This window comes from Mchenga conophoros, linkage group LG20, assembly GCF_057382185.1.
Source record: "Mchenga conophoros isolate Kocher_MC1m ecotype Shallow Benthic linkage group LG20, M_conophoros_male_GT1.1, whole genome shotgun sequence".
Lineage (NCBI taxonomy): Eukaryota > Metazoa > Chordata > Actinopteri > Cichliformes > Cichlidae > Mchenga > Mchenga conophoros.
This window is the reverse complement of record NC_140545.1, coordinates 8,758,519-8,780,675: the sequence shown is the minus strand read 5'-3', so window position 1 is coordinate 8,780,675 and position 22,157 is coordinate 8,758,519. Positions and strand designations below refer to the sequence as shown.

At 38.8% G+C, this 22,157-nt stretch overlaps 1 protein-coding gene across 3 annotated transcripts; it reads right to left on the bottom strand.

Moving 5' to 3' along the window:
- Nucleotides 1-276: 276 nt before the first annotated feature.
- On the bottom strand, nt 277-21,146 carry LOC146550349 (hyaluronidase-1). Of its 3 annotated transcripts, none has more exons than XM_085259547.1 (7): nt 20,484-21,146; nt 10,146-10,779; nt 8,000-8,248; nt 7,271-7,417; nt 6,885-6,971; nt 4,762-4,944; nt 277-3,503 (listed from the first exon to the last, which is right to left on the bottom strand). In XM_085259547.1, the coding sequence occupies exons 2-7, from the start codon at nt 10,719-10,721 to the stop codon at nt 3,114-3,116; spliced, it is 1,632 nt and encodes a 543-aa protein (XP_085115673.1). In that variant the 5' UTR covers nt 10,722-10,779; nt 20,484-21,146; the 3' UTR covers nt 277-3,113. The 3 variants fall into 3 exon arrangements, with proteins under 3 accessions (XP_085115673.1, XP_085115672.1, XP_085115674.1); XM_085259546.1 differs by having other exon boundaries at nt 20,497-21,146; XM_085259548.1 differs by lacking the exon at nt 20,484-21,146 and adding an exon at nt 18,367-18,461.
- Nucleotides 21,147-22,157: the final 1,011 nt, after the last annotated feature.

Below are 22,157 nucleotides of genomic sequence, written 5' to 3'. Positions count from 1 at the left end.
TTTTAAACTGTTCTTTCCTGGAAGACAGACCTCTGTTATGATGACATGAGGTGATGCATGAATTGATGACTGACATTTTTATTTAACTTCTTCAATCACAACAGTATATTTGAACATACACAATAGTTTATTTTTAGCTTACAAACATCTGAGCATAAAGTGCTGACAAGGAACCCTGGTGTAAACATTAAAATGAAAGTCAGTACAATGTGCAGATTGCAGAAATATACATAAAAAAAATCAGTGGCTTTACCACACTCAGTTTTTCGACATCTGTGAACTACTAGACAGTCATTCAATTAAAAAATAATATTAAATAAATAAAACTAATAAATAAAAAATACACACATCTTACTGATCTCTGCAGTCAGTAACATTACACATAAAGTGCAAACATAATAGCAATTGTATAAACACACACACAAACACGCCTTTAAAGTTTAAAGGCGTGAAATTGGACGGTCTAATCAGAAGGCTAGTTCTGATTAGCGTCACCGCTGTCTCGGTGGAGTTTAATAAACTCGGCCGTCTGCTTCTTGCTATCTAAAATATAACCAGACACTGGTGTAAATTCTCGACTGTCTCATACTTCTGTTTAATAAGTTTTCTGTTTGACGTTTAGTCAGCTGTGTGAAAACCAAGGAGGAACCCACCCGGGGGATTAATAAAGTTTTATTTTATCTAATCTAATAACTTTAATCTCAGCCAAACCGATTTACTCACGAACAAACAAAACACTGAAAAAAGCCCAACAATAACATTTTTAGGTTGTCTAAGTGACTTATATATTACGTTTAACGCGAGCAGCGAAACTCCGCGGTGATCTGAAAATGATGTGCCGGGAGTTGTGCCGTTCTCGGCCGCATCAGTAACCCTCGAGCTCCCGGCTAGCTGTCGAGCTGGTGGGTAGCAGACGCCTCTGAAAACGTCGAAGCACTTTTGCAAATATGGGATATCTTGATAAACCGAGCAGATATTTGATGTTTACACAACTAGTTTCTCGCCTGAAAATATGTTAAAAGTTTATTTTGTGACCCAGAAAGATTAGTATGAGTAATTTTAAAACTTAGTAGCGGCCGCCATTGCTGGAAACTGGAGTTTGGCTGGGCCGCGCTATGAATTCTGGGATATGGTAGTAATTTGGACAGCCTTCGGCGCGTCGCTGTGACGTAATCGGTCTACAAATGCGGCCTCAGGAGGATGCAGCCCATGAATTGTATAATATAATCGCAGTATAATCGCAGCCTTTGCGGTTAGAAAATTGCACTTGATCATGTCGCGATATTATCGCAAATGCGATATATCGTTCAGCCCTATTAAAAAGCTACTTGCGAACAATTTAAAGTCCATCATTCTACAGTGAGAAAGATTATTCACCTTCCCACGAATGGACGTCCCAGCAGATTCAACCAAAGTAACTGTGTGATATGTTCTGACTCAGACTCTACAGGCCTTAGTTAACATCTTAATTTTTCAAGTTCATGACCCCACAGTTAGAAAAAGACTAATCAGACTTCTGGAACAATGTCCTTTGGATAGACCAGATCGAAGTGGAGATGTTTGGCTATAATGCACAGCACCACATTTGGTGAAATCCAACCACAGCATACCCATACCTACTGCCAAGCACGGTGGTGGAGGGATGGTGATTTGGGCTTGTTTTGCAGCCATGGAATCCAAGACCAAAGTATTCTAGAGTCAAATGTCAGAGTTGGGTCGTGCACGGACAATGATGTGAAGCACAGCAACAAACCTGTGAAAGAAATACTGAAAAAAAAGAGAAAAACCCATCCATTGATGAGAGCGTCGCCGATTTTGAAATGCTTTGGCAGGACCTTGAGAGAGCTGTGCATAAAACCAAACAATTGGTGAACTGAAGAGAGGTTGTATTGAAGAGTGGGACAAAATTCCTCTGCAACAATGTGAGAGTCACACAAAAAATGATTTCTTTAGATTATCTAAAGATGGTTGTACAAGCTCTTGGATCATCAAGTGTACTTCAGTTTCACAGGACAGCACAGTCTTATACACAAGACTATATATATATGAATTTGCAGCTTGTCTGGAGTACTGCGTTTACTGCTTTCTTTGTAAGCCATGAAAATGTGGTGTTGAGCCCAGATTTGAAATCCAGTGACCCTGAAAGTGAAATGGCAAACCAGAATTGTGCCTTCACTCATTTTATTGTTTACAACTGAGCTTTTCCTACAGTGACGGTTTCCCAGTGTGGAGCGGTGTAGTTCCTGCAGAACTCAGGCAGAGGAGGCCAGAGCACTCAGAAAATATGTGCTGCATCTCAGCAGTATTAACATTTATGATATGTAAAGCTTAAGTGAGTTTTGTGTGTGTGTGTGTGTGTGTGTGTGTTAATATGGTAAATATGTAGCCCAAGGATGACACACATTCATTGTGTAGGAAATTTGCATTTAAATTCTTCATGCCAAGCTTTAAATAAACTCCCTGTTAAAAGCAGATTCAAAGTTGAGCTTCCCAAAATAAGAGAACGTGACATTTCACTTACCTGGACCATGATTCAGGGATGTGAATAGGTTTGGTTTTATTACCCAGGCACCGTTACCATGGATCATCTACACTTGTAACTAACAGCAGCCTTCGTTACATGCATATGAAATCAGTCACTGACATTTGTGTGTGCTTGTGTGGTTTCTTCTGTTCTTTTATTTCATGATAAAATAAAACATTTATTTTTGAACCAGCCCTTTAACATGACTCATTTCTTGAAATACAAGGGGAGCCAGAGTATTTTGGGCCTTCTCTGGCCATACACACATGCACGGACAAACCTCAAAGCAGTTTTACAAACGTTACCAGTGCGTGGCGAGGTTGGATGACTTTCTGGCTTATTAGTCATTTCTCTTTAAATCCAACCAGTCAGTGTAACCTGAATCTGTTGGCACAACCAGTGGTAGGTCTTCACCCTCAGCTCTGGTCATAGTTTGTCCTTTTCTTAATGATGCACCATTCAGATCACACACTTGGTTAATCGTCTGCACCTGGCAGGGTTTGGATGTTTTGCTCAAGGGCACTTCAGAAGGGCTCACACGTGTGGTTTTGATGCAGTCCTCCAAGAGGAAGGCTGTTCAGTTCAAAATTTAAGGTTCCAGGCTTAGGCTTCCAACCACCAGCAACAGCAAAACGGTGATGCTTGGGGGACTCGGGGGATTGGTACCCTTATCTGTCGATGCTTCCAGTGAAGGTGCTGGAATTCCAGTACCAGCTGTGCTACTCCCACTAAATTCTGTCACAGAGGCACGTTTTGTTGCAGCAGTTGTTGTAGTCTCTGTTACACCTCCAGCATTTGCTTCCAGTGTTCCTCCAAGAGACACTCCATCTTTGGGAGACTGCAGGTCTAAGACATCCTGGTCTTCTGTCTTATACCACTGGCACTGGAAGTCTTTCTTCCAGGTTTCAGCTGGATCCGGTTCAGCTGTCTTAGTGTCTGTGTCCGGCAGATCCGTGGCTTTCGCTGCCTCCACCTGAGACTGATGGCAGAAAATTATGTTATCAGTAACAAACACTACTATATTTACTCTCACAGGAAATATTGCAGTTTTTTGGAGTATTAGTCTAAAGTTTTCTGCACTTTAAGAACTACTCAACAAACCTTGACACCTTCTCCACACTTTTCTCTTCCCAATGATGGAAAGAGAAAAGTGTGGAGAAGGAGAGAAACTGATCGGACAGCGCATCATAGTGCAAATAGACAATGACCCATAGCGTCCTGCAAAATCAACCCAAGAGTTTCTAAAGGCAAAGAAATGGGACATTCTTTAAGCAACAGGTCAGTCAACTGATCTCAAGCCAACAGAGCGTGATTTTCAGCGACGGAGGAATAAACTGAATACAGACAGTCTAAAACAAGCAGCAGTGGAAGATGACTGCAGTAAAAAGATAACAGCATCTCAAGGGAGGAATCCCAGCGCTGGGTAATGTACATGGATTTTAGTATTCAGACTCCAACTGATTTTCATCCAAGTGTTAAAAACAATCATTAATATAATATTTAAAATTACATTAGTCTAACCTTTTGATTTAGATCCTCTGAAAATGGGGGCTATACATAAAAACAGCTGTGCTTCATATTAATGAAGTTAATGCAAAATTTTTCGAAAACCCTTGAACTAAAGCTGAAAGTCTACACTTCAATCACATGTTGATTGTTTGATTTAAAATCCAATGTTATGGTGAGCAGAGGAAAAACTACAAAAAAAGCATCATTGCCATTAGGTGTATGCACCTAACCGTGTGTACTGAGTGTTGTGAAATCCTGATCTAGTCATTTACAGAAATATAACACGGTGTTCCTGCTGTGGAGGATCAGACTCCACTGCATCCACCTCCTTTGCATCTTAGCTGCCGTCTTCTTGTCTGTTGAACACAGAATATCCTCAAGCGGTCAAACTCCCTGCTGTTTTTGTTCCCTCTGAGATTAGTTTATATTCCCCCTGATAAAGCATACCTGGTTTACTTTAAATTTTTCTTCTTCAAAATTAGCTTTTATGTTTCCAACTTTTCAAACATGCAGCAGGTTAGGAGCGTGCATCACTGCGTCCCTGTAAACTACAGTAAGCAGACTTTGTGAATCAGTTGTAGAAATCTAGGTTTTATTATATAGCCTCTGGTACCACAATGTGTTTGTCAGCCTTCTCCACAAACATGATTTCACTGCGACTACTACATAGTTCATTCCTGACATGCAGGAAGCTGAAGTTTAAATGGCTTTAAATAGTATTTTCTCACCTTTTCAGCCACTGTGGATGGAGGTGGGAGATGGAGATAGGCAGAGCTTTCTGGATTTTGACGGACACATCTACCTCTTCCTTGACAAAGGGAGGCTGAGCAGAGTCGAGCTGCTGTGGTAACGTTGATGGAGTAGGGTCCCAGGACCTTACGGACAAACTCAGCCAGTTCCTGGCACTCTCTCTGGAAAAAGAGAGGCAGTTTGATGTAAACAGGAAAATGGACGAAACTCTCTTAAAGTTTCCTTTATGAAGTTAAGCGTTGTAGCAGACCACAAAAGTTGTAATGCAAACATAAAAATATATGGGAGGCGAGGAGACCAGTTGCCGGAGAGGAATGTTGTCTTATTCGTGTCTGATTTAGGGTTGTAGCTCCAATCACTAATGCACCCCCATACTTTGATATACCTTTATTAGTCCCACATTAGTCTTCCAGCCAACTCAGGTGGCCTTGCATAGAATGGGAAGAACAGTCTAAACACAGTCCATTATCAGGGTGTTGTTGTTCAGCTCCAGCCTTGAGACCGCAGCTGGCGCCAAAGGGGTATCCGTATGAAGTGATGGTGGTTTTTACGTTAGTGCGAACAGCTCATGAATTTCAAAGCTGTTCTAACAGTCCGACACTGGTCTCTCAATCTCCCGTTGGAGAGCCGCGAGCTTCTCCATGATGTTATCAAACTTACACTCCGTGATGTTGTCATTCTTGTGCTCAAAGAGCCAATTCTGAGAACTCACGACTGCAGTGAGCTTCTCCAAGATGTCATCCAATTTGCACTCAGAGGTGTTATTTCGAGCGAGCCCCTCCAAGATGTAATCCAGTTTGCACTCAGAGGTCTTATTCTGAGTATTCACGGCAGCCGTAAGCTTCTCCAAGATCTTATCTGTGCTGACTCAATAAGCCCATTTTGAGAAACTCACGCCTCGTCCCATCGTTTCAGTCCCAGCGGGCAGCCTTGTGGGGGTTTGAACAGCCGGTTCCGCTCTCTTAATTCTTCGATAAGTCAGGGCCAAGCCAGCTCCGATCAGCAAGAACCTTGTTATCATGGTTCCGAATAGGTAGATATCTTCAGCACTCAGGCTCACCCAAGCCCAAACTTCTCATTGAGAAAGGGGTGTCAATTGCATTCAGGGACCAGTTGATCAAATCCATAATTCTCTTGTAGGTTTTAGAGAACAGACTGTGAGAGAGTGTTCCAGGGAAAAGTAATACAAAAAACACGAGACTAGACAAGGACACAAGAGGCTAAGCAGGGAAGCTAAGGGAGGGGAGGAGAGGAGAAAAGTGCGACCGCCTTCGTCAAGAGCAAGAGCAGAATTTTGATACCATCAGGGATGCAGGCTTTTGAACTGAGTGCTGATCACAAGTTGAATTGTTCTGCTTATTTTCATTCCCGAGGACAGAAGCCATTTTTTCTACACAGATTTTCGATTCCTCTGACCACAGAAGAGTTTTTCACTTTCCCTCAGTCCATTTTAAATGAGCTTTGGCCCGGAGAGGATATGTGGATTGTGCTCACATATCTCTTTAACCTGGATTTGTAGATGGCCGGGTGAGCTGTGTTCACGGACGATGATTTCTGGAAGTGTTCTTGAGCCCATGCGCTGATTTCCATGACAGAATCGAGCCTGTTTGTAATTCAGGGTTGTGTGAGGGCCCAAATATTATGACCATCCAGTACTGATGTTTGGTCTTGTCCCTTCCACCCACACATTTCTCAAAGTTTTTGGACTCTTTTTGATGATATTATGTACTGTAGATGATTCGATACTAAAAGTCTTCACAGTTTTATGCTGTGGAATGTTTTCCACCTCTCTAAGACCTAAGATGCTCTTTTTATACCCAATCACGTTACTGACCTGTGGCCAGTTTACCTAATTAACCTAATGTTTCCCTTTTCTAGACGTTTGCTGCCCTCACCCCTGCCATCACATTTAAACTGAGCCAATGTTTTTTTTTTAATTTCCACAGTTTGACATATTTTTATGTTCTACTGAAGTAAAATATGGGTTTATGAAATTTGCAAATCACTGTTTTCTGTTTATTTATATTTCACACAGTGTCCCACATTTTTCAGAAGTAATGAGGGTGCAGAGCATGCTGTGGTCTTTATGCACAGTGTGTACCTCTGTTTTAGTCTCACTTCTCTCCCACACGACAACTCCTGCTGTTCCCATGGCAGCACTTTCTCCTACGCTGCTGACCAGATCAGCCTGTAACAAAAAGACGAAGAAAATGTGCAATAAATTAAGCCATGAAAGGTCAATACAATGGCTTTGTAATATTCAGTGTATATTACAGTGGAACTATCTGTTTATTAAGCCATGAATCATAATCCCATAAGGAAGCTGTGAAGCAACAGAAAAACACATTTTCTGAGATTACATTTTAAACTGGAATATGTCACTGGAATTAACTTCTGCACTTCATCTGTTTATGTTTTGCTTGACTATTTAAGTAAAATATGTTTGCTGTGCACTACAAGTGTATATCATTGTATCTTATGTCTTACCTGTGATAAAAAAGTGTTAGTTGAGGCATAAACACTCTTAACAAGAGGAAATACTGGAAGGTCAAACTCTGCCCCGCTTGCAGAAGATATTCGTAGTGCTTCCTTTATTTGACTGGATAAAAAAAGTCTGGCTCCAGGTGTCCCACTCTATAAAAAAGCAAACATAATGCACACACTTTTAACAGAAATAAACGGTGTCATCTTGTGGTGATCAAAGCTCCTTTTCCAGGTTTCTTCTTGACATGGACATGTGTTTACTGTGCAGCGTTTTAGAATTGAAATTGGTTGGTCTTTGTCAAATGCAAAAACACTCAGGTTTTTTTGGCTCTTCTCGGTACTGTATCTCTGAGCTCACAGAGATGTTGGCATGCATTAACTCTGACAGGTAAAAGGTTTCAAACCAGACGTGACCTTCTTCTTTTTTTGGTTTTACACTAGGAGCTGCCTTTCTACAGTCGGGTAGATTTTGACAGCCCAAGAAGTGAAACTGAGCTGGAGAACAGTTTTTGGGACTTGTTCTCTTCTCCCTAGTTTTCCCTCTGCTTGTCTGACAGACAAGCTGAAGTACACATGACAGTGATTAGGTTTTCAGTGCTCCCTAAACACAATGTTTTCTATTATCATAGTTTTATCATACAAATAAAGGTGGGTCATAATAGCAATACATAATAGCAATTACAAGCAAATAAAACTGTTCACTTAAAACATACACGTGGAAAAGTTACTGACCTGCAGCTTCTCCAGGGTGAGGAGAGGGTAGAGGGCAGAGCTTCGTTTCCATAGCCATGAAAGCTCATCATTAAGAGCCATCTCTGCAGGGGGGCACTGGCCGGTGTAATTGGCTAACATGGTTTGAGTTGGGTCGCTATTGTAGCAGCTAGGGTAAGGGGAAAAGCCCCATAATGCTTTGGGTCTTAACCTTTTGACCTCCCGTAGAGTCTCCATCATTACTGACTGGGCTGCTGCCTCGAAGTCCACCTGTGAAAACATGAGCAGATCTTTATGTCTTTTAAGGGGAAATTTCTGTTTTGTGGTCTAAAAAGACTTTGGGCACGTCATCATCCCGACACATTTTATTTGATGATAAACAACAAAATACAACACAAGATGACAGAAATGTACAAGCAGGTCTTATCAGCTCAATGAACAGGACTTCTTGGCAGTATCAGCAGTATTTTTTTGACACTTTGTTACTAGTAGTCTTTTACAAAAGCACATAATTTATTTCCATTTTCTTAGTTGTATCTATGAAAAATGCCAAATATAACACAGTTTGAGAGACATGAAGTTGTACTTTTGCACCAGCAAGGTGATTCCTAAACTGTTATTGGAATAAAACTTGGTATATGTTAGCCTTGTGTGCAGTGTGTCCTTAACACATTTGAGGATTTGGGGTTTGGTTTTTTTTAGCCACACAGTATCATCTAGACAGCATCTAATTGGCACCAGGTTTATTTTTGAGTGTGATAATGATTCCAAACACACTGCCAATACAGTAAAAGCTTGGATGGATAGAAAAGTACACAATGGAACACTACAGTTGATAGACTAGCCTCCCCAGAAGAAGCCAACCCATATGGAAAAGAAATAGCAAAAGCATATATGATTTACTCATGAAAGTGGCCACTTTCTCGTTACTTTCATATATTTTTTAGTAAGTATACAAAACATACAAGTTTCATTATATAATTTTTCAAGGGATCTTATATGTGTTTTCACTCTTGTATGCTTTTCATACAAGTTTCATACAAGACAGATAAAAACTTTATAAGATTTATATATATCTTTTCCATATGGGAATGCACTGATAAACACAACTCATCTGCGACACATTTCTTTGCAATAGGGGATTCGACACAGCTGGTTGCTTATATTCCTGTGTAAAAGCTTGGTCACTGAGCGCCTCTGTCATTTTGCAATTTAAATTACTTTCCTGCAGCAACTATGAATTTCTGAATTTCTGTTTCAAATCTATGAGGTTCTGTCTGGACTGAATGCAAGTAGTTAATGTAAATTTCTGTTTAATATGAATTTCTTTGTATGTACATTGTAGTTTTGGTTGTGCTGCAGTTACCAGCCACTGTTTACCCAGTAGAACTATAATGTTACAGGAAGAGACCTACAACAGATCAAAATCAATATATATATATTTAAATACATTACCTTAAAATAATTTATTAAGAGTTTACTACAAATAGTTGATACTATAATTTGATTGACATTTTATTAGCAATATTCTCTGCCTTTACTAAAATGCCTCTTACCATGCTGGCCTTGATAGTACACCAAATACATCTGAAATCTCTTTAGCAGTTTTATTACATAAATACAACTGCTTAGAGTTGCTAAGTGTGAATATGTGGTTAAAATATCTTATTTACACCTATTTATGTTCACACAAATTGTCTAAATTAATGCAAGTTGTGTATTTTCTAAGGCCAGGCTGAGGTTTAAATGATAATCTCTCTGCTACAAAATGATGCCAAGGATCACTTTGTCCAAGTGAGTCATCACATAAAATACACTCACGAGATAAGTACCAAATTTTCAGTCTGACTTTCTTCTACATTTTCCTTCCTCACATTTCCTCATCGTCTTTCTCTTTATAGTTTATTACACTGTTACTTTAAAATCTTGCCTGCTTAATGATGCAACTTTGGTGTGATAACCAAAAGCAAAATAGACCATAGTGGGGCTTTTAGTAGCAGTATTTCTTTTGAATTTTTCATCAAACATTTTTTCTTAAAACAAAGTTGGCTTCTTCCCAGTTTGCCCTGAACTTTAAAATGAACTCATCTTAGCATTTTTACCTTTTCACCATCTTTTCTTCGTGCCATAGTGGCTCTTTATTTCTACCACCTTGGACTTTCCTTACCTTTGACCACTTCTCCACTTCTGCAGGGGTCCAGTTAGGAAAAAAACCCTTGAGCAGTTTCTTTGATGCCTCCACATATAACGCTTGCTTCTCTCGACTCCGCGACCACTGAGGGACCCACTCACCCCAACGCAGTACCCCCAGACCAAGGTACCTTGGGGCAGGTAAAGCTTCCTCTAAGTCCTGCTTCATCTTCTGGAGGTGAGTTTCCAGCCGTGTGTGCTGTGGTAGTCCCCCATTTATTGGCGTGTCTATATCTACAAAGTAAGGGTAGTTCCCCAATGTATCTTCATAAAAGACAGCTACACGGCTGTCCCGTTCCATCCCGAAAGAGCCGGGATCTGGCCGACCAGAGCAGGAAGAATCAGGGATACCCCAGAAGATAATAAAAGGCTGTCCAGACAGGAGAGGGGGGAAGGCTGGCCGCGGTGGAGCAGCTGTACAGATGCCAGCAAAGGCAGCAATCATGAGGAAAAAGAGAGCTGATAAAGAAGCAGAGTGAGTTCTGAGATGGTAAAGTTTCAGTTTTGGTTTTGGCTGTGGGTCTTGATGAGACCGAGGCTCAGTCCACGCCATTGAAGCAGTTCCCTCTCAGGTTCTCGTCTCCTTGAGCCCCTCACAGCAAATCATGTTCCTGGAAAACACAAAGCAGGAGTTAAACTTTATTCTATAAAGAGATGCAGTTGCTAAACAATGTCACCATCAAGTTGTATGCAGCAAGTGATGAACAAGTTATTTGTTGTCAGTTAGTTGTTGAAGGTCATTTGAGCTCATTAGAGCAACTTGAAACATTAAGAATGGTCACTGGGGAATAACCTGTCCCAGATATCTGTGGATCTTAAACATGTATGTAAACATTCGAATTGGCTTTCCACTTGTTTGATGATGCCCTCATGGTGCACTTTACACATCTGCTTGAGCTCAAGAATACTCACCACATGTTGGTGAGAGACACTAAACATAACTTCTATTTTACAAGGAAAGTCCAGAAGGAAAGAAACCCACCACCCATGACCAGATGTGCTCATTGACACTGCATCTTCTCAGGACTGTAACTGGCTTGATGGCCATCTTTTTTTGCAGTTGTGTTCATTTTGTTGCAACAGTTAGGATGGGAAACTTTGATCTTATTTGTTAATACATAAGCTTTGCTGATTGCATTTAATAACCAGTACTGATTATTATCAGTCAGAAATGCTGAAAAGGCTTTTTAAGGTCTAAATGGTAAAATTTAGATTTCATGTATCAGTCACATTGTACAAAACCCGCTCTTCTTCTTTTACACTGACAAAATGCCCAATGACTAACAGCACAGTAAAATACATTGTTTCATAGATACATTTTCTGGGTTGCAGGGTTTCAAGCAGTCCAAGCAGAGATGTCTAGATGTCCCTCTCCTTTGCCACCTACTCCATTTTGACTGGAACGACAACGAGGAGTTTGCATAATCATGTCTCCCGGCTCTGCCTTGGGGATTCCTGCCAGTAGGATTCCCAAAAACACACACACTAAGGAGGTGCTCAGGAAGCATCTTAATCAGATGTCTGGACCACCTCAGCTGCCTACTATTGGTTTGAGTCCCCGTGAATGACTGAGCTTCTCACCCTACCTCCAAGGGAGACCCAGGAAGAACCTCGTTTTCACCGGTTGTGTCTGTATTATATTGGTCACTACCCAGAGCTGTCGTTCATTGGTGTGGAAAGGAACGTATAGGTCAACCAGTAAATGGATAACTTCGCTTCACATTCAGTTCCTTCCAGTACAGCACTGCTGCAGACGTTGCACCAATCTGTTATCAGTCTCCCACAACCTTCTTTACTCCCATGTGAACAACACCCCAAGGTACTACTCTTCCACTCGGGCCAGCAACTCAATCAACCCAGAGGGGGGACTCCACCTTTTTCTGGCTGAGATCCATGGCCTCTGACTTGGAAGTGCTAATTCTCATCTCAGCTGCAAACCACCCCAGTGCAAGCTGGAGGTCACGGCTTGCTGGAGCCCTCAAAAACCATTGCAACAAGCAGGCACAAGATCCTGAGACCAACAGGTCACATCTGTAACCCACTGTTGCTCTCAGAAAGAGACCTCAATCAAACCCATAGCCTCTTTTGATATTTCTACTGCAAGCTTAATACAGCTCTTTTTGATTGATCTGATTAACCCCCTGAAATCCTGAAGGTGCACAACACACAAACACACATGGCACCAGTGGTTTACGCTGAGTAGTTGAGAATCTTGTTAGGTTACAAGAGTGTTTGGTTCTGAGAGAGTAGATAAGAAGTTTCAAATATTTATTTCACCCTTAAATTCATTGATGCTATAAACACTTTTAAATAGTTTTGCTATCTTTAACATGGAGTAAAATACTTTTTTTTTTTCATTTTTAACACTCTTTTCCTTAAAGTAACTTTATGAGTCACATTTTAATTTCTATTCAGTGTGACCACTGTGTGACTCACTCGGCTAATTTGGATCATAATGAAGTGCTAATATATGCACCAAATTATCCCGTCAGTTCAGATAGCTAGAGAAAACTGAGGGGGAAAATAGGAGAAAATTCAAGTCTAGTTAGTGTAGGACCACATTTAAGCATATGTTTGCCTCTCAGCCTTTAAAGATTTTTTTTTTTTTGTTGTGGGACGCTTTGTTTTAGATTAACACAATTCAAAGCGGCACAAGAGGTACTGCTTTTGCTTCCTGCCAGTGAATGTGCATGAAGTTTTGGATTGTTTGAGTAATTACCATAAGAATATAGTGATTAAAAGTCTAAACTGGGGTGAGTGAGTGGCTTGCTCAGGAATAATGAACTATGAATGCCCGGGTATCCTTTTACATTTCTGTAGAAAAGGAGGGGAGAGCAAGATCTCTTGCAGCTTCTTGTTAAAACAAAAACAAAACACACACACACAAACTAGAAAATAGAGAACTGTCCATGGAAACAATTGTCCAATTGGGAGGGAGAGACACTGTTGTTGTACTCTGAAGGAGTGTTGTTCAGCAGGCAGCGCAAGATATGAGCTAATAAGAACTGAAAACAGCACTTGTGTTGCTTTTTTGTGTAGGCAGAAAAACTGATAATGGAGGGAGACTCTACATTGCTAAAAGTGGCAGAGGAATACTTCTGCTGTGACACCATAGCATCATTATCTGTGTGAACTGACACAGATATGCACCAAGATCTGCTCACGATATAAATACAAAATATAAATTTTTAATGGGGGTAAAGATGCCAGGCAAACTGTCTATTAAATTGGTAGCATGCAGAGATATGTGACTTTAGACAATATCACTGCATCTGTGCCCTAGCATAAGGAGTGGATATATTACACGTTGTTTTTGGGTTTGTTTTTTTTTTGACATTTTAAATCATCAAATTTTTGCCTCCAAACCCTCGTCTTGGACCAGGACCGACATGCCAGCGGTGGATTTGTCTGTGAATCTATGTCCACTCAGTAGGTAGAGACTTCACACAAGGTAGCCATACCCTAAAGCGTACCCTGCTTTATGGTCAATTTTACTATAAATTGGAGTATAATTTACTAAATTAAAATGATGCTGTGTTCAACAAGATTTGAGGCTGTTACAGTATTAAATAAATTAAGAAGTGGAGCCATTTTTTCCTCATAGATTTCTTGGAGCCAGGGGTTTCTTACACATTAGCACATTAGCACACTCATCACACCAAGAAGCAGTGTTCATCTTTTATATACAGTGCATATATACAGAGCATTGGGCATGGATACTGGGAACTTGAGATTTCCAATACTGGAACTGTTTGTCTGTGGAAACCCATGCTATAAAGTTTTTGTATGATGTTAATGCCAAAGGACATGAGCGATGCAGTTATTGAGTCAGCAGAGCACTCGTGACTTTTATGCATTATGCACCTCAGCACTCAGTGACCCCCACACTTTACATGGACCCTCACTTTGTGGGTGACTTACTGTAATTCCTAAATGCCTCTAATTTGCAATAATACCACTTACAGTTGATTATGGAATATCTAGTAGCACTTAGGAACAAACCATTACTACACAAATGTTCGTAAAGACAGACTGCATGGCTAGATGATTTTTATAAACCTGTTGCCATGAGACTGAAAGCACATGAATTCAAGAATTAGGACATGTGGCCCAATACCTTTTGTCCATTTAGTGCATGTCTCTGCAGAATTGTTTTCTTTTTATGCATTTATGCTGATCCTACTGAGATACGGCACCTCTTCTGCCAGAGGTTGTGGTCAAGGTAGGGAGAAAACCATTTATCCAGTGGAGCTCTTGGAATAAAAGAAAAATATTGTTTGGTCTTTAGGAGCAGTGAATTGTACTGGTACACAGTAACATGTTCTGGCAGCTGTACAGTTTAAAAACTGCAAAGCAACCTGACAGACTGTGTGCACATAAATAATAACGAATAGGGCTAATCTTTCTAATCTTAAAAGTACGACGGCTCTTAAACAAACATAAAAGCCTTCAGGAGCCCATTAGTATGTATAACAAAGGTAAGCGTGTCATCTAGCTGGATGTTAGGCCTTTTGTAAGAGGTAATCCTCTCGAAACGAGTGCCATCCTTTTACAGTTTAAATCTAAATTAACAAGAGAAATCTGCAATAACTTAAAGGAAGTTTGTCAGTTTTACTTCACTTTATCAAATTGTGTCCAATTCCTCTGTGTTAACAAGGGCTTGTTGCATTCTTGTGCTTTCCAGACGTTATCTTTTTTTTTTTTTTTGTTCACCAGGTGCTTGTCACATTTTGGTGAAAAATGTTCTAACAATTGCTTGTTAGCAGTGGCAACTCTTCTCGGGAGCACAGATAGCTGCATACTCTCTAACAAGCCATTAAAAAGGGAAATGTCCCACTATTTGAGTGCCTGCTGGGGACTAAGTAGAATTTTAAATGCCACCAGCTTCCCGCAACATTTAATATGCTGCTTGCAAATAAATGCATAAGGATGTCACAGCATCCACTGCCCTCAATACTTCTATACATCTGGTGGTTTTAATTGTCGATACATTTGATCGACTTAGCCAATAAGAAACGTGAAATTAACATAACAAAACTGGAGCGTGAGGTATGGCTGTCCGTCAGGTAATGTCTGCACACACCCCCGTTTGAACAAATAACACAAAGTACAGTGTTTGTACAGCTATGATAGAAAGCTACACTATATGCATTTGTGAAAAACATAGAAAACACTAATGTATTTTTAAACAGCAACTTAACATCTTATCCCATCTCAGATGAGCCAGTTTCGAGAACATTTCCTGCTTAACTATCTCAGATTTGCATAAAAATGTAATGTTGATAAATGTTAACATTTATAAAGATTGCTGTGGAATTTTAGATTCACATCAAATTATTTTAAAGATTCAAGCCTCCCTCTGCGCATTGAAATCGGAGAGTGAATGTGAATATCTCAAAAAAGTGTTAAAGCCTGAACATTTCAGCTATCTTTCTTATCATCAAAATGAATCAATGCCTTCCTGATTAAAAATAAAAAATAAAAAAAATCCAGCACTCAAAGTCACATACAATACTTGAGCATACATAATTAAAGTGGCATTTGTGACAAACTTGTAATGATATATAAAGAAATTACACAATACTGTAAAATAAAGCTTATAGAATACTTTCGTTGTGACAAAAAAGAAGAAAATGCCATTTTCATTCAACTTTCAAGATGGTCATTCCATCGTGAACCATCGAATTTTTTAAATGTTTTTTGTTAAACCATCTTTGATTTCCCTTTTTATGATCCAAGGTTTGGACAGTTTCACAGAAATCGTTACGGCCGAGCAGAAGGCTTGGTTAACTTCAGACAGAATGAATCATTTATATGAATTCATCATATTCCTGCTTTAGTACAAGGTATTCAAGTCATTTCATTGATTTAATGTAAACTAAACTGCGTGGCCAAAAAATAAAAAAAATAGAAATCACCACTTGGATTTGAGATGAATAAGTTGGCTGGCTACAGATCATTTAACCCTAAGTGATGCGGTAAACAAGAATCATGTTGGAAAACATACCAAGGGATTGGACCTTAACAGCTGTGTTGCCTTAAGAAAACCACTTATCAGTCAGTGTGGTAGGACTTGACTTAAGCGGTCAAAGAAGTGCAGGAGACTGATGCTGTCCAGTGTAGCAAGTGATTTATTCACCATTTTGTGACCCAAACAATATTTACAAAGAAACAAATAAGAAACTCAACTCTATAATTAACTCAGTTCAAATAAACATAACTGAACTTAAATCAAGGGAAATTAAGGTCAAACTGCACACAGCTACACTGACCTGGTCCTCTCTCCTCAAACACCTGAGTTCTGCTTAAATAGTCCACTTAACCAAACGATTTCTCCTCTGGACTATTCCATTCAGTAGGTAAGATGAACATAACGATATTCAAACCTCCACTACTACTCTTTACTAGCAACATAAACTTTATGGTGTAATCAATACATATTACAACAATAAGTCTATTTCTCCATAAACACTCTAAAATCAACTTTATGAAATTACAAGAATTCTTCCCCTTCTGCACTTGGTCTCTTCCTGTGACCTCAGATTAACCCAGAAGCTGTAAAGCAGGAAGTAAAACTACATTTCCTCCTTTTGTTTCTGGAAGACAGGTAGGTAAGTTTAAACAATACAAATTAACAGTTGAAGTAAATAACAACTTAACAAACTCGTAGAAATTGATTTAAACCAAAGATGTTATATTATATAATCTGTAAAAGTGCAAAACATAAACATGTTTGCCTATTGCAGATTACATGTGAAATATGGTTAAATCAAAACAAGAATGTTAACTAAGAATATGGACAAATGGTGTTCTCACCCACTTTGTCACAGTCAGCCGGATTTGATAGGGTGCAACGGGAAAAGGTGATGTGGTCTGAGGAGTCCAGATTTTTCCTGTTCCAGTCTAGCTTCAGCAACAATATATGCTCAAAAAGTAAGTTGGCTGACTCTGAATACCGATTCTACAGGTGTGTCCATCAGTGGATTTTTGCTCTCCTGATGGCTTCTGCATGATCCAAGATGACAATAGCTGAATTCATTAGTCTCAAATTGCAAAAGAGTGCTTTAGGAGCATGAATCATCATGGTCTGGCCACCCAGAATCCAGATCTTAATCCCATTAAAAGTCTTTGGGATGTACTAGAGAAGACTTTACTCTGTGCTTTTGATGAATCTTAGCTTCTAACTGCAGACACCTATAGTAAAATTTGCTAGAACCTCATATATTCCAAATATTTTCATAACAATTTGTGGGGTGCACTCTAAAATACAACCAAAGGTCTTTTAAAAGATGTGTCAGTGGTAAAAAGTGAAAGCATTTGCATTAAGTGATGTAATGTATATTTTACAGAATGAACTCCCAATCACATGTTATTGTTTCAAGGTATTTTAGTATTACAACGCTGGTCTCTAATTTATTTATTTATTTTTACCATAACCATAATCCAATAATACTCTATATAATCCTGTCTGTCTGCTAGTAGTGAGTGGTAAATGTGTTATCCAGCTAATCTGTCGTCAATAAGCCTTTGTTTATGTTAACTCTTCTGCTGTCTGGGATCCTGAACCCTCCACCTCTACAAGCAAGTAAAGGGCACTGCAGCTGTAAGGGTTACATGTACTGTTTGCCCCCAATGTGTCAGCTTTATATTACACAAAAGATTTGCACAGGAAAAAAAAAAGAAAATTAATGCTTTGTGTGTATGGGAGGTTGATTTCCTTTTAGTTGATAGTTATAGTTTACTTACACTGCTGTTTATTCATAAAAAGTTTCCTTTCTTTACTGGGTCTTTCAGCCACAATGGAGTTAATGAATTTATTATAAATCCATCATTTTCAGTGATTTTCTGATGTGTTTCTTGAGATTTTTTGATCTCACACTTCATTTGTCTGCTCGTGTCCCGTGAAAGCTATCATGCTGTGCCAATCACACAAGGAAATCTGTTATTTTTACCTGCTGAGACTCAGATTTGATCTTGTCATCATCAAATAGGTAAAAAAAATACAATTAAAAAAATGCACTTAATGAATAAACAATCCATTAGAGCAAGACATAACAGTATAAAATATTAAATTTAGATTTCATTAGAAAGCCTGGCAACTGTAACTTGTTATCTATCTTTGGTACTGACTACTTCAAGTTGGCTACAGTTCAGTACAACAGACTGTCTGCATATTAGAAACTTGCTGTCCTTTTTACCTTTAATTTGGGGCTGCACTGTCCAGTCTGTCCTGGTGTGCTTTTGCTCAATGAAGACAAATACTGATATTAGTCAATACGGACAGGAAATCAGCCAAAACCACAGTAACAATTAAAAAACCCATTCATATGAAGCACTCAATTATTTATATGATGATAGTAATGACACACGTTGGGCAGGAAATCTAAAGAGCAGGGGTGGGCGATATATTTCCCCATAGGGCCACATGACAACCTGTGGCCCCTGGTGGGTGGGCACAGGTTGTCATGTTGTGGAAAGCCGCACTAATAAGCTGAACTCAATTCTGCTCAATACTAATTTGGTCTCTTTCTAAGCTTATGGATCCGGACTTCCACATTAGAGGTTGGAGAGTAGGAAACGACCTCAAGAAGGTGAGGTGAGCATTTTCCCCACTTATTATTAACCACGGATGTTGCCTAACGGTAGCCACTTAGTGTGGGGACTCACTCTAATGTGAGTCCTTCCTGGTAGATGCGAAACATTCAGAATGATTGCCGCTTTTGTTGGTGTCGTTGAGAGGCAGCTTGTTTGTGCGTACAAAAAATACAATTTGTATTCTAAAGGTCAAGTCACTTTTATTTACATTTATTTAAAACAGCAGAAGGTGACCCAAAGATGCATTGGCATTCCTGGTGTCCAAACCCCCAAAAGACAAATGGTGTTCTTTTGTGTTTACTCAGGTTTACCTCTGTTACTTATAACATGTATTCGCTTGGAGCTCAAGGTGCTTTATTATGCACTAAAAACAAACAAACAAAAACCTTTAAATTAATACATTTTTTATAAGTTTAACAGCTAGTCAAGAATTGCCTGAACTAATGACTACCGACTGAGAAGGCTTTTGTTCAGGAGTCATGCTACTTATTATTGCAATACAACACTCAAAATAAGAAAAAGATTTTAGAAAAGATTGTTATGCACTTAATGTTCCTCAAAACATCTTTTTTTATTTTATAGCAATATCTATATATTTTCATAGGAAAAAAAAAACGAGATTTCATATTACACATCCGTTGCCCTTATTATTATAGTTATGGAAATGCAAACTGTCCAATGCAGTTCTGAATTTTTAGACATGCACTACAGGGGCACAATATCAAATAGTAATGTATAGAGTCATATATATATATATATATATATATATATATATATATATATATATATATATATATATATATATATATATATATATATATATGTATATATATATATATATATATGTATATATATATATATATATATGTATATATATATATATATATATATATATATATATATATGTATGTATATGTATATATGTATGTATATATATGTATATATGTATGTGTATATATATATATATGTATATATGTATGTATATATATATATATGTATATGTTTGTTATATACAATAACAAAGCACACACGTGAATCACACACGTTGGATATAAAAAAATAAATATAAGATTAATGAAAACTTTAACATAGTTACTAATCAGCTATCAGGATATTTATTGTTAAAATACTCTGTAACAATTGAAAGTTCCCCAGTGACGACCTTGTACATCGTTAAATTGTATCAGTATTTACCAGCGTGACTACTGATATGCAGCATTCAATTATGGGTCTCTAAATAAAACTTTTGATATTCAAATACGTTAATAAATGCCCAAATCTGCTCCTGTCTGTTTACAGTATTATAAACCTTTAATACATTTTTTGTGCTTACATATTTGTCATATTTGTTGAAAGACTTTTAAACGACATCACAGAAGTTTTTTTTAATGTAACAATGATGACTACTCTACATTTATTCAAAGTTCTAGTGTGTAAAATGACAAAATATTATGCACATTATCGTGGATTCTCTAAGCGAATGGCATGTAACTCAGGTCTGCAGATTTTGTTTAAAAAAAAATGTCTACAAAGACACTACTGCGGTGAAACCAACTACTGCTAAACTACATGTAACTTTTTACCTGATACCATCAACTTGTTGATATGGTAACTTGAGGCTAAAACATTGTTGCCCGCACCTCAAATACATGCTTTTGCTAAATGTATTTGCATTTTGGTTTAAATCATTCTTTTTTTTATGTTAAATAAATAAACTTACCAAACAAACTTACCAAGACCAACATTGTTCCCGTGTTTAGTCCTCACACACTGGACAATGTGAGAGTTTCTTCTTCCTGCACTAAAATGTCTGATTCCTCCGTCTTCAGTTTTACTCCTTAACCTCCCATAGAGAAAAAACATGGAATCCCGCTGGATTTGCGATGGCATGGATGAGCTGTGCATGTATAACATGCAGCAAAAAAGTCTGACATCCAGAAGGGAGAGAGCGAGGAAGGGAGCAAAATTACAAAATTTCACAGCAAATCTGAAAGGAGAGAGACTATGTATCAGGATGAGGAAATAGAGGGTTGGAAAATCTAACAGAAAGGAAAAAAGAAAATAAAAGTGTTAAAAAAAATTCAGAAAGAGAGGCTAGACATTGACAGTGCGTTCGCCAGATAGAAAGATGCGTGGGCAGGAGTGTGTGTGTGAATGTGTGTGTGTGTGCGTGCATGTTTGACCTCGCCTTCACAGCCAACTTAAGCTTCCTTACTAAAAGTAAGCGGGGTCAGTGGCGTCCATGTCGACTCACATGACCAGTGACACCGACTGTAATCCCATAATCCCCTGCTCTACCGCTGCTGCTCTTGGCTGAATAAACACCCATGCTGTGGAGGATCACACCTGTCTTCCGTCTTTTCATCCTCCCTCTTCATCCTTCCTATCTTCTCCTCTTCCTCTTCCCCTCAGTCACCTTTCGTGCTCTAACCTACCCTAAACACAATTTGTTTTGTTTAACTTCCTTTTAACTTCCCCTCTCCTCCTTTAGCCATCCCTCTGCTCCAGCTCGCTACCTCCCACCAAAATCCCTCTCTCCCTAATCTTGATTCTTCCACGTTTGACTCTGTTGTTCTATGCTTACCTCTGTTGATCCCTGTTTATCTAGGGTTCACAGGGAGACACCAGCTTTGTCTGGCTTGGTGTGATGCAGAAATAAACTACTGTATCCTCTTTCTCTATGTTTCTTCCTGTGCTCACGTGTGAAACGATGAGCAGAAAGTAGATAAACATCATTCAAGTACCCAAGGTGGGCAGGTATGTACAGACCCTGTCAACAACATTAATCCTCGACTGATAGTAGCAGCGTGATTATATGAACGCATATGAAAAGCCACTTTTAATCTAACTTGGGATAAATCATGCATCAGTGGACCGTCTTGTATTTGAGGCTGATTACATTTAAATGAAAAAACTGTGCATTTATATCCTCCAATTTTCCACATTCGTTCCTTTGTTTAGTCCTCTCTCCATCATCTTTTTCTTCATTGTCTTTTTTCTTTTTCCATTTTATCGCTTATATGTTTCTATCCCAACCCTTTATTTAGGCGCCATACCTTTCACATTCCATTTCTCTCTTTTTAGCTCCCTGTCATTTTTTTCCATTAGGGTTGTCACTGCACATAATAGCTAATAACCTGGTCAAAGAATACCACCTGTTCTCTCGTACTCCTTCTGTAAATTGCGCTTTCTTCTTGCTGTTGGTCTATAGATTTGTGTAGTCCCAGGCTCTGTTTCTTTTCATGCTGCACAAAGCGTTCTTAGAATATTTGAAACTTCCTTTTGCAATTCTTTTAGTTGCTTCATTTCATCCTCCCCTGCTCCTAATTTACCTCTCTTTGTTTATTTGTATAGGATAGGAATTGGTAGCCCTTAAATATTAGGTCTTAGTTTA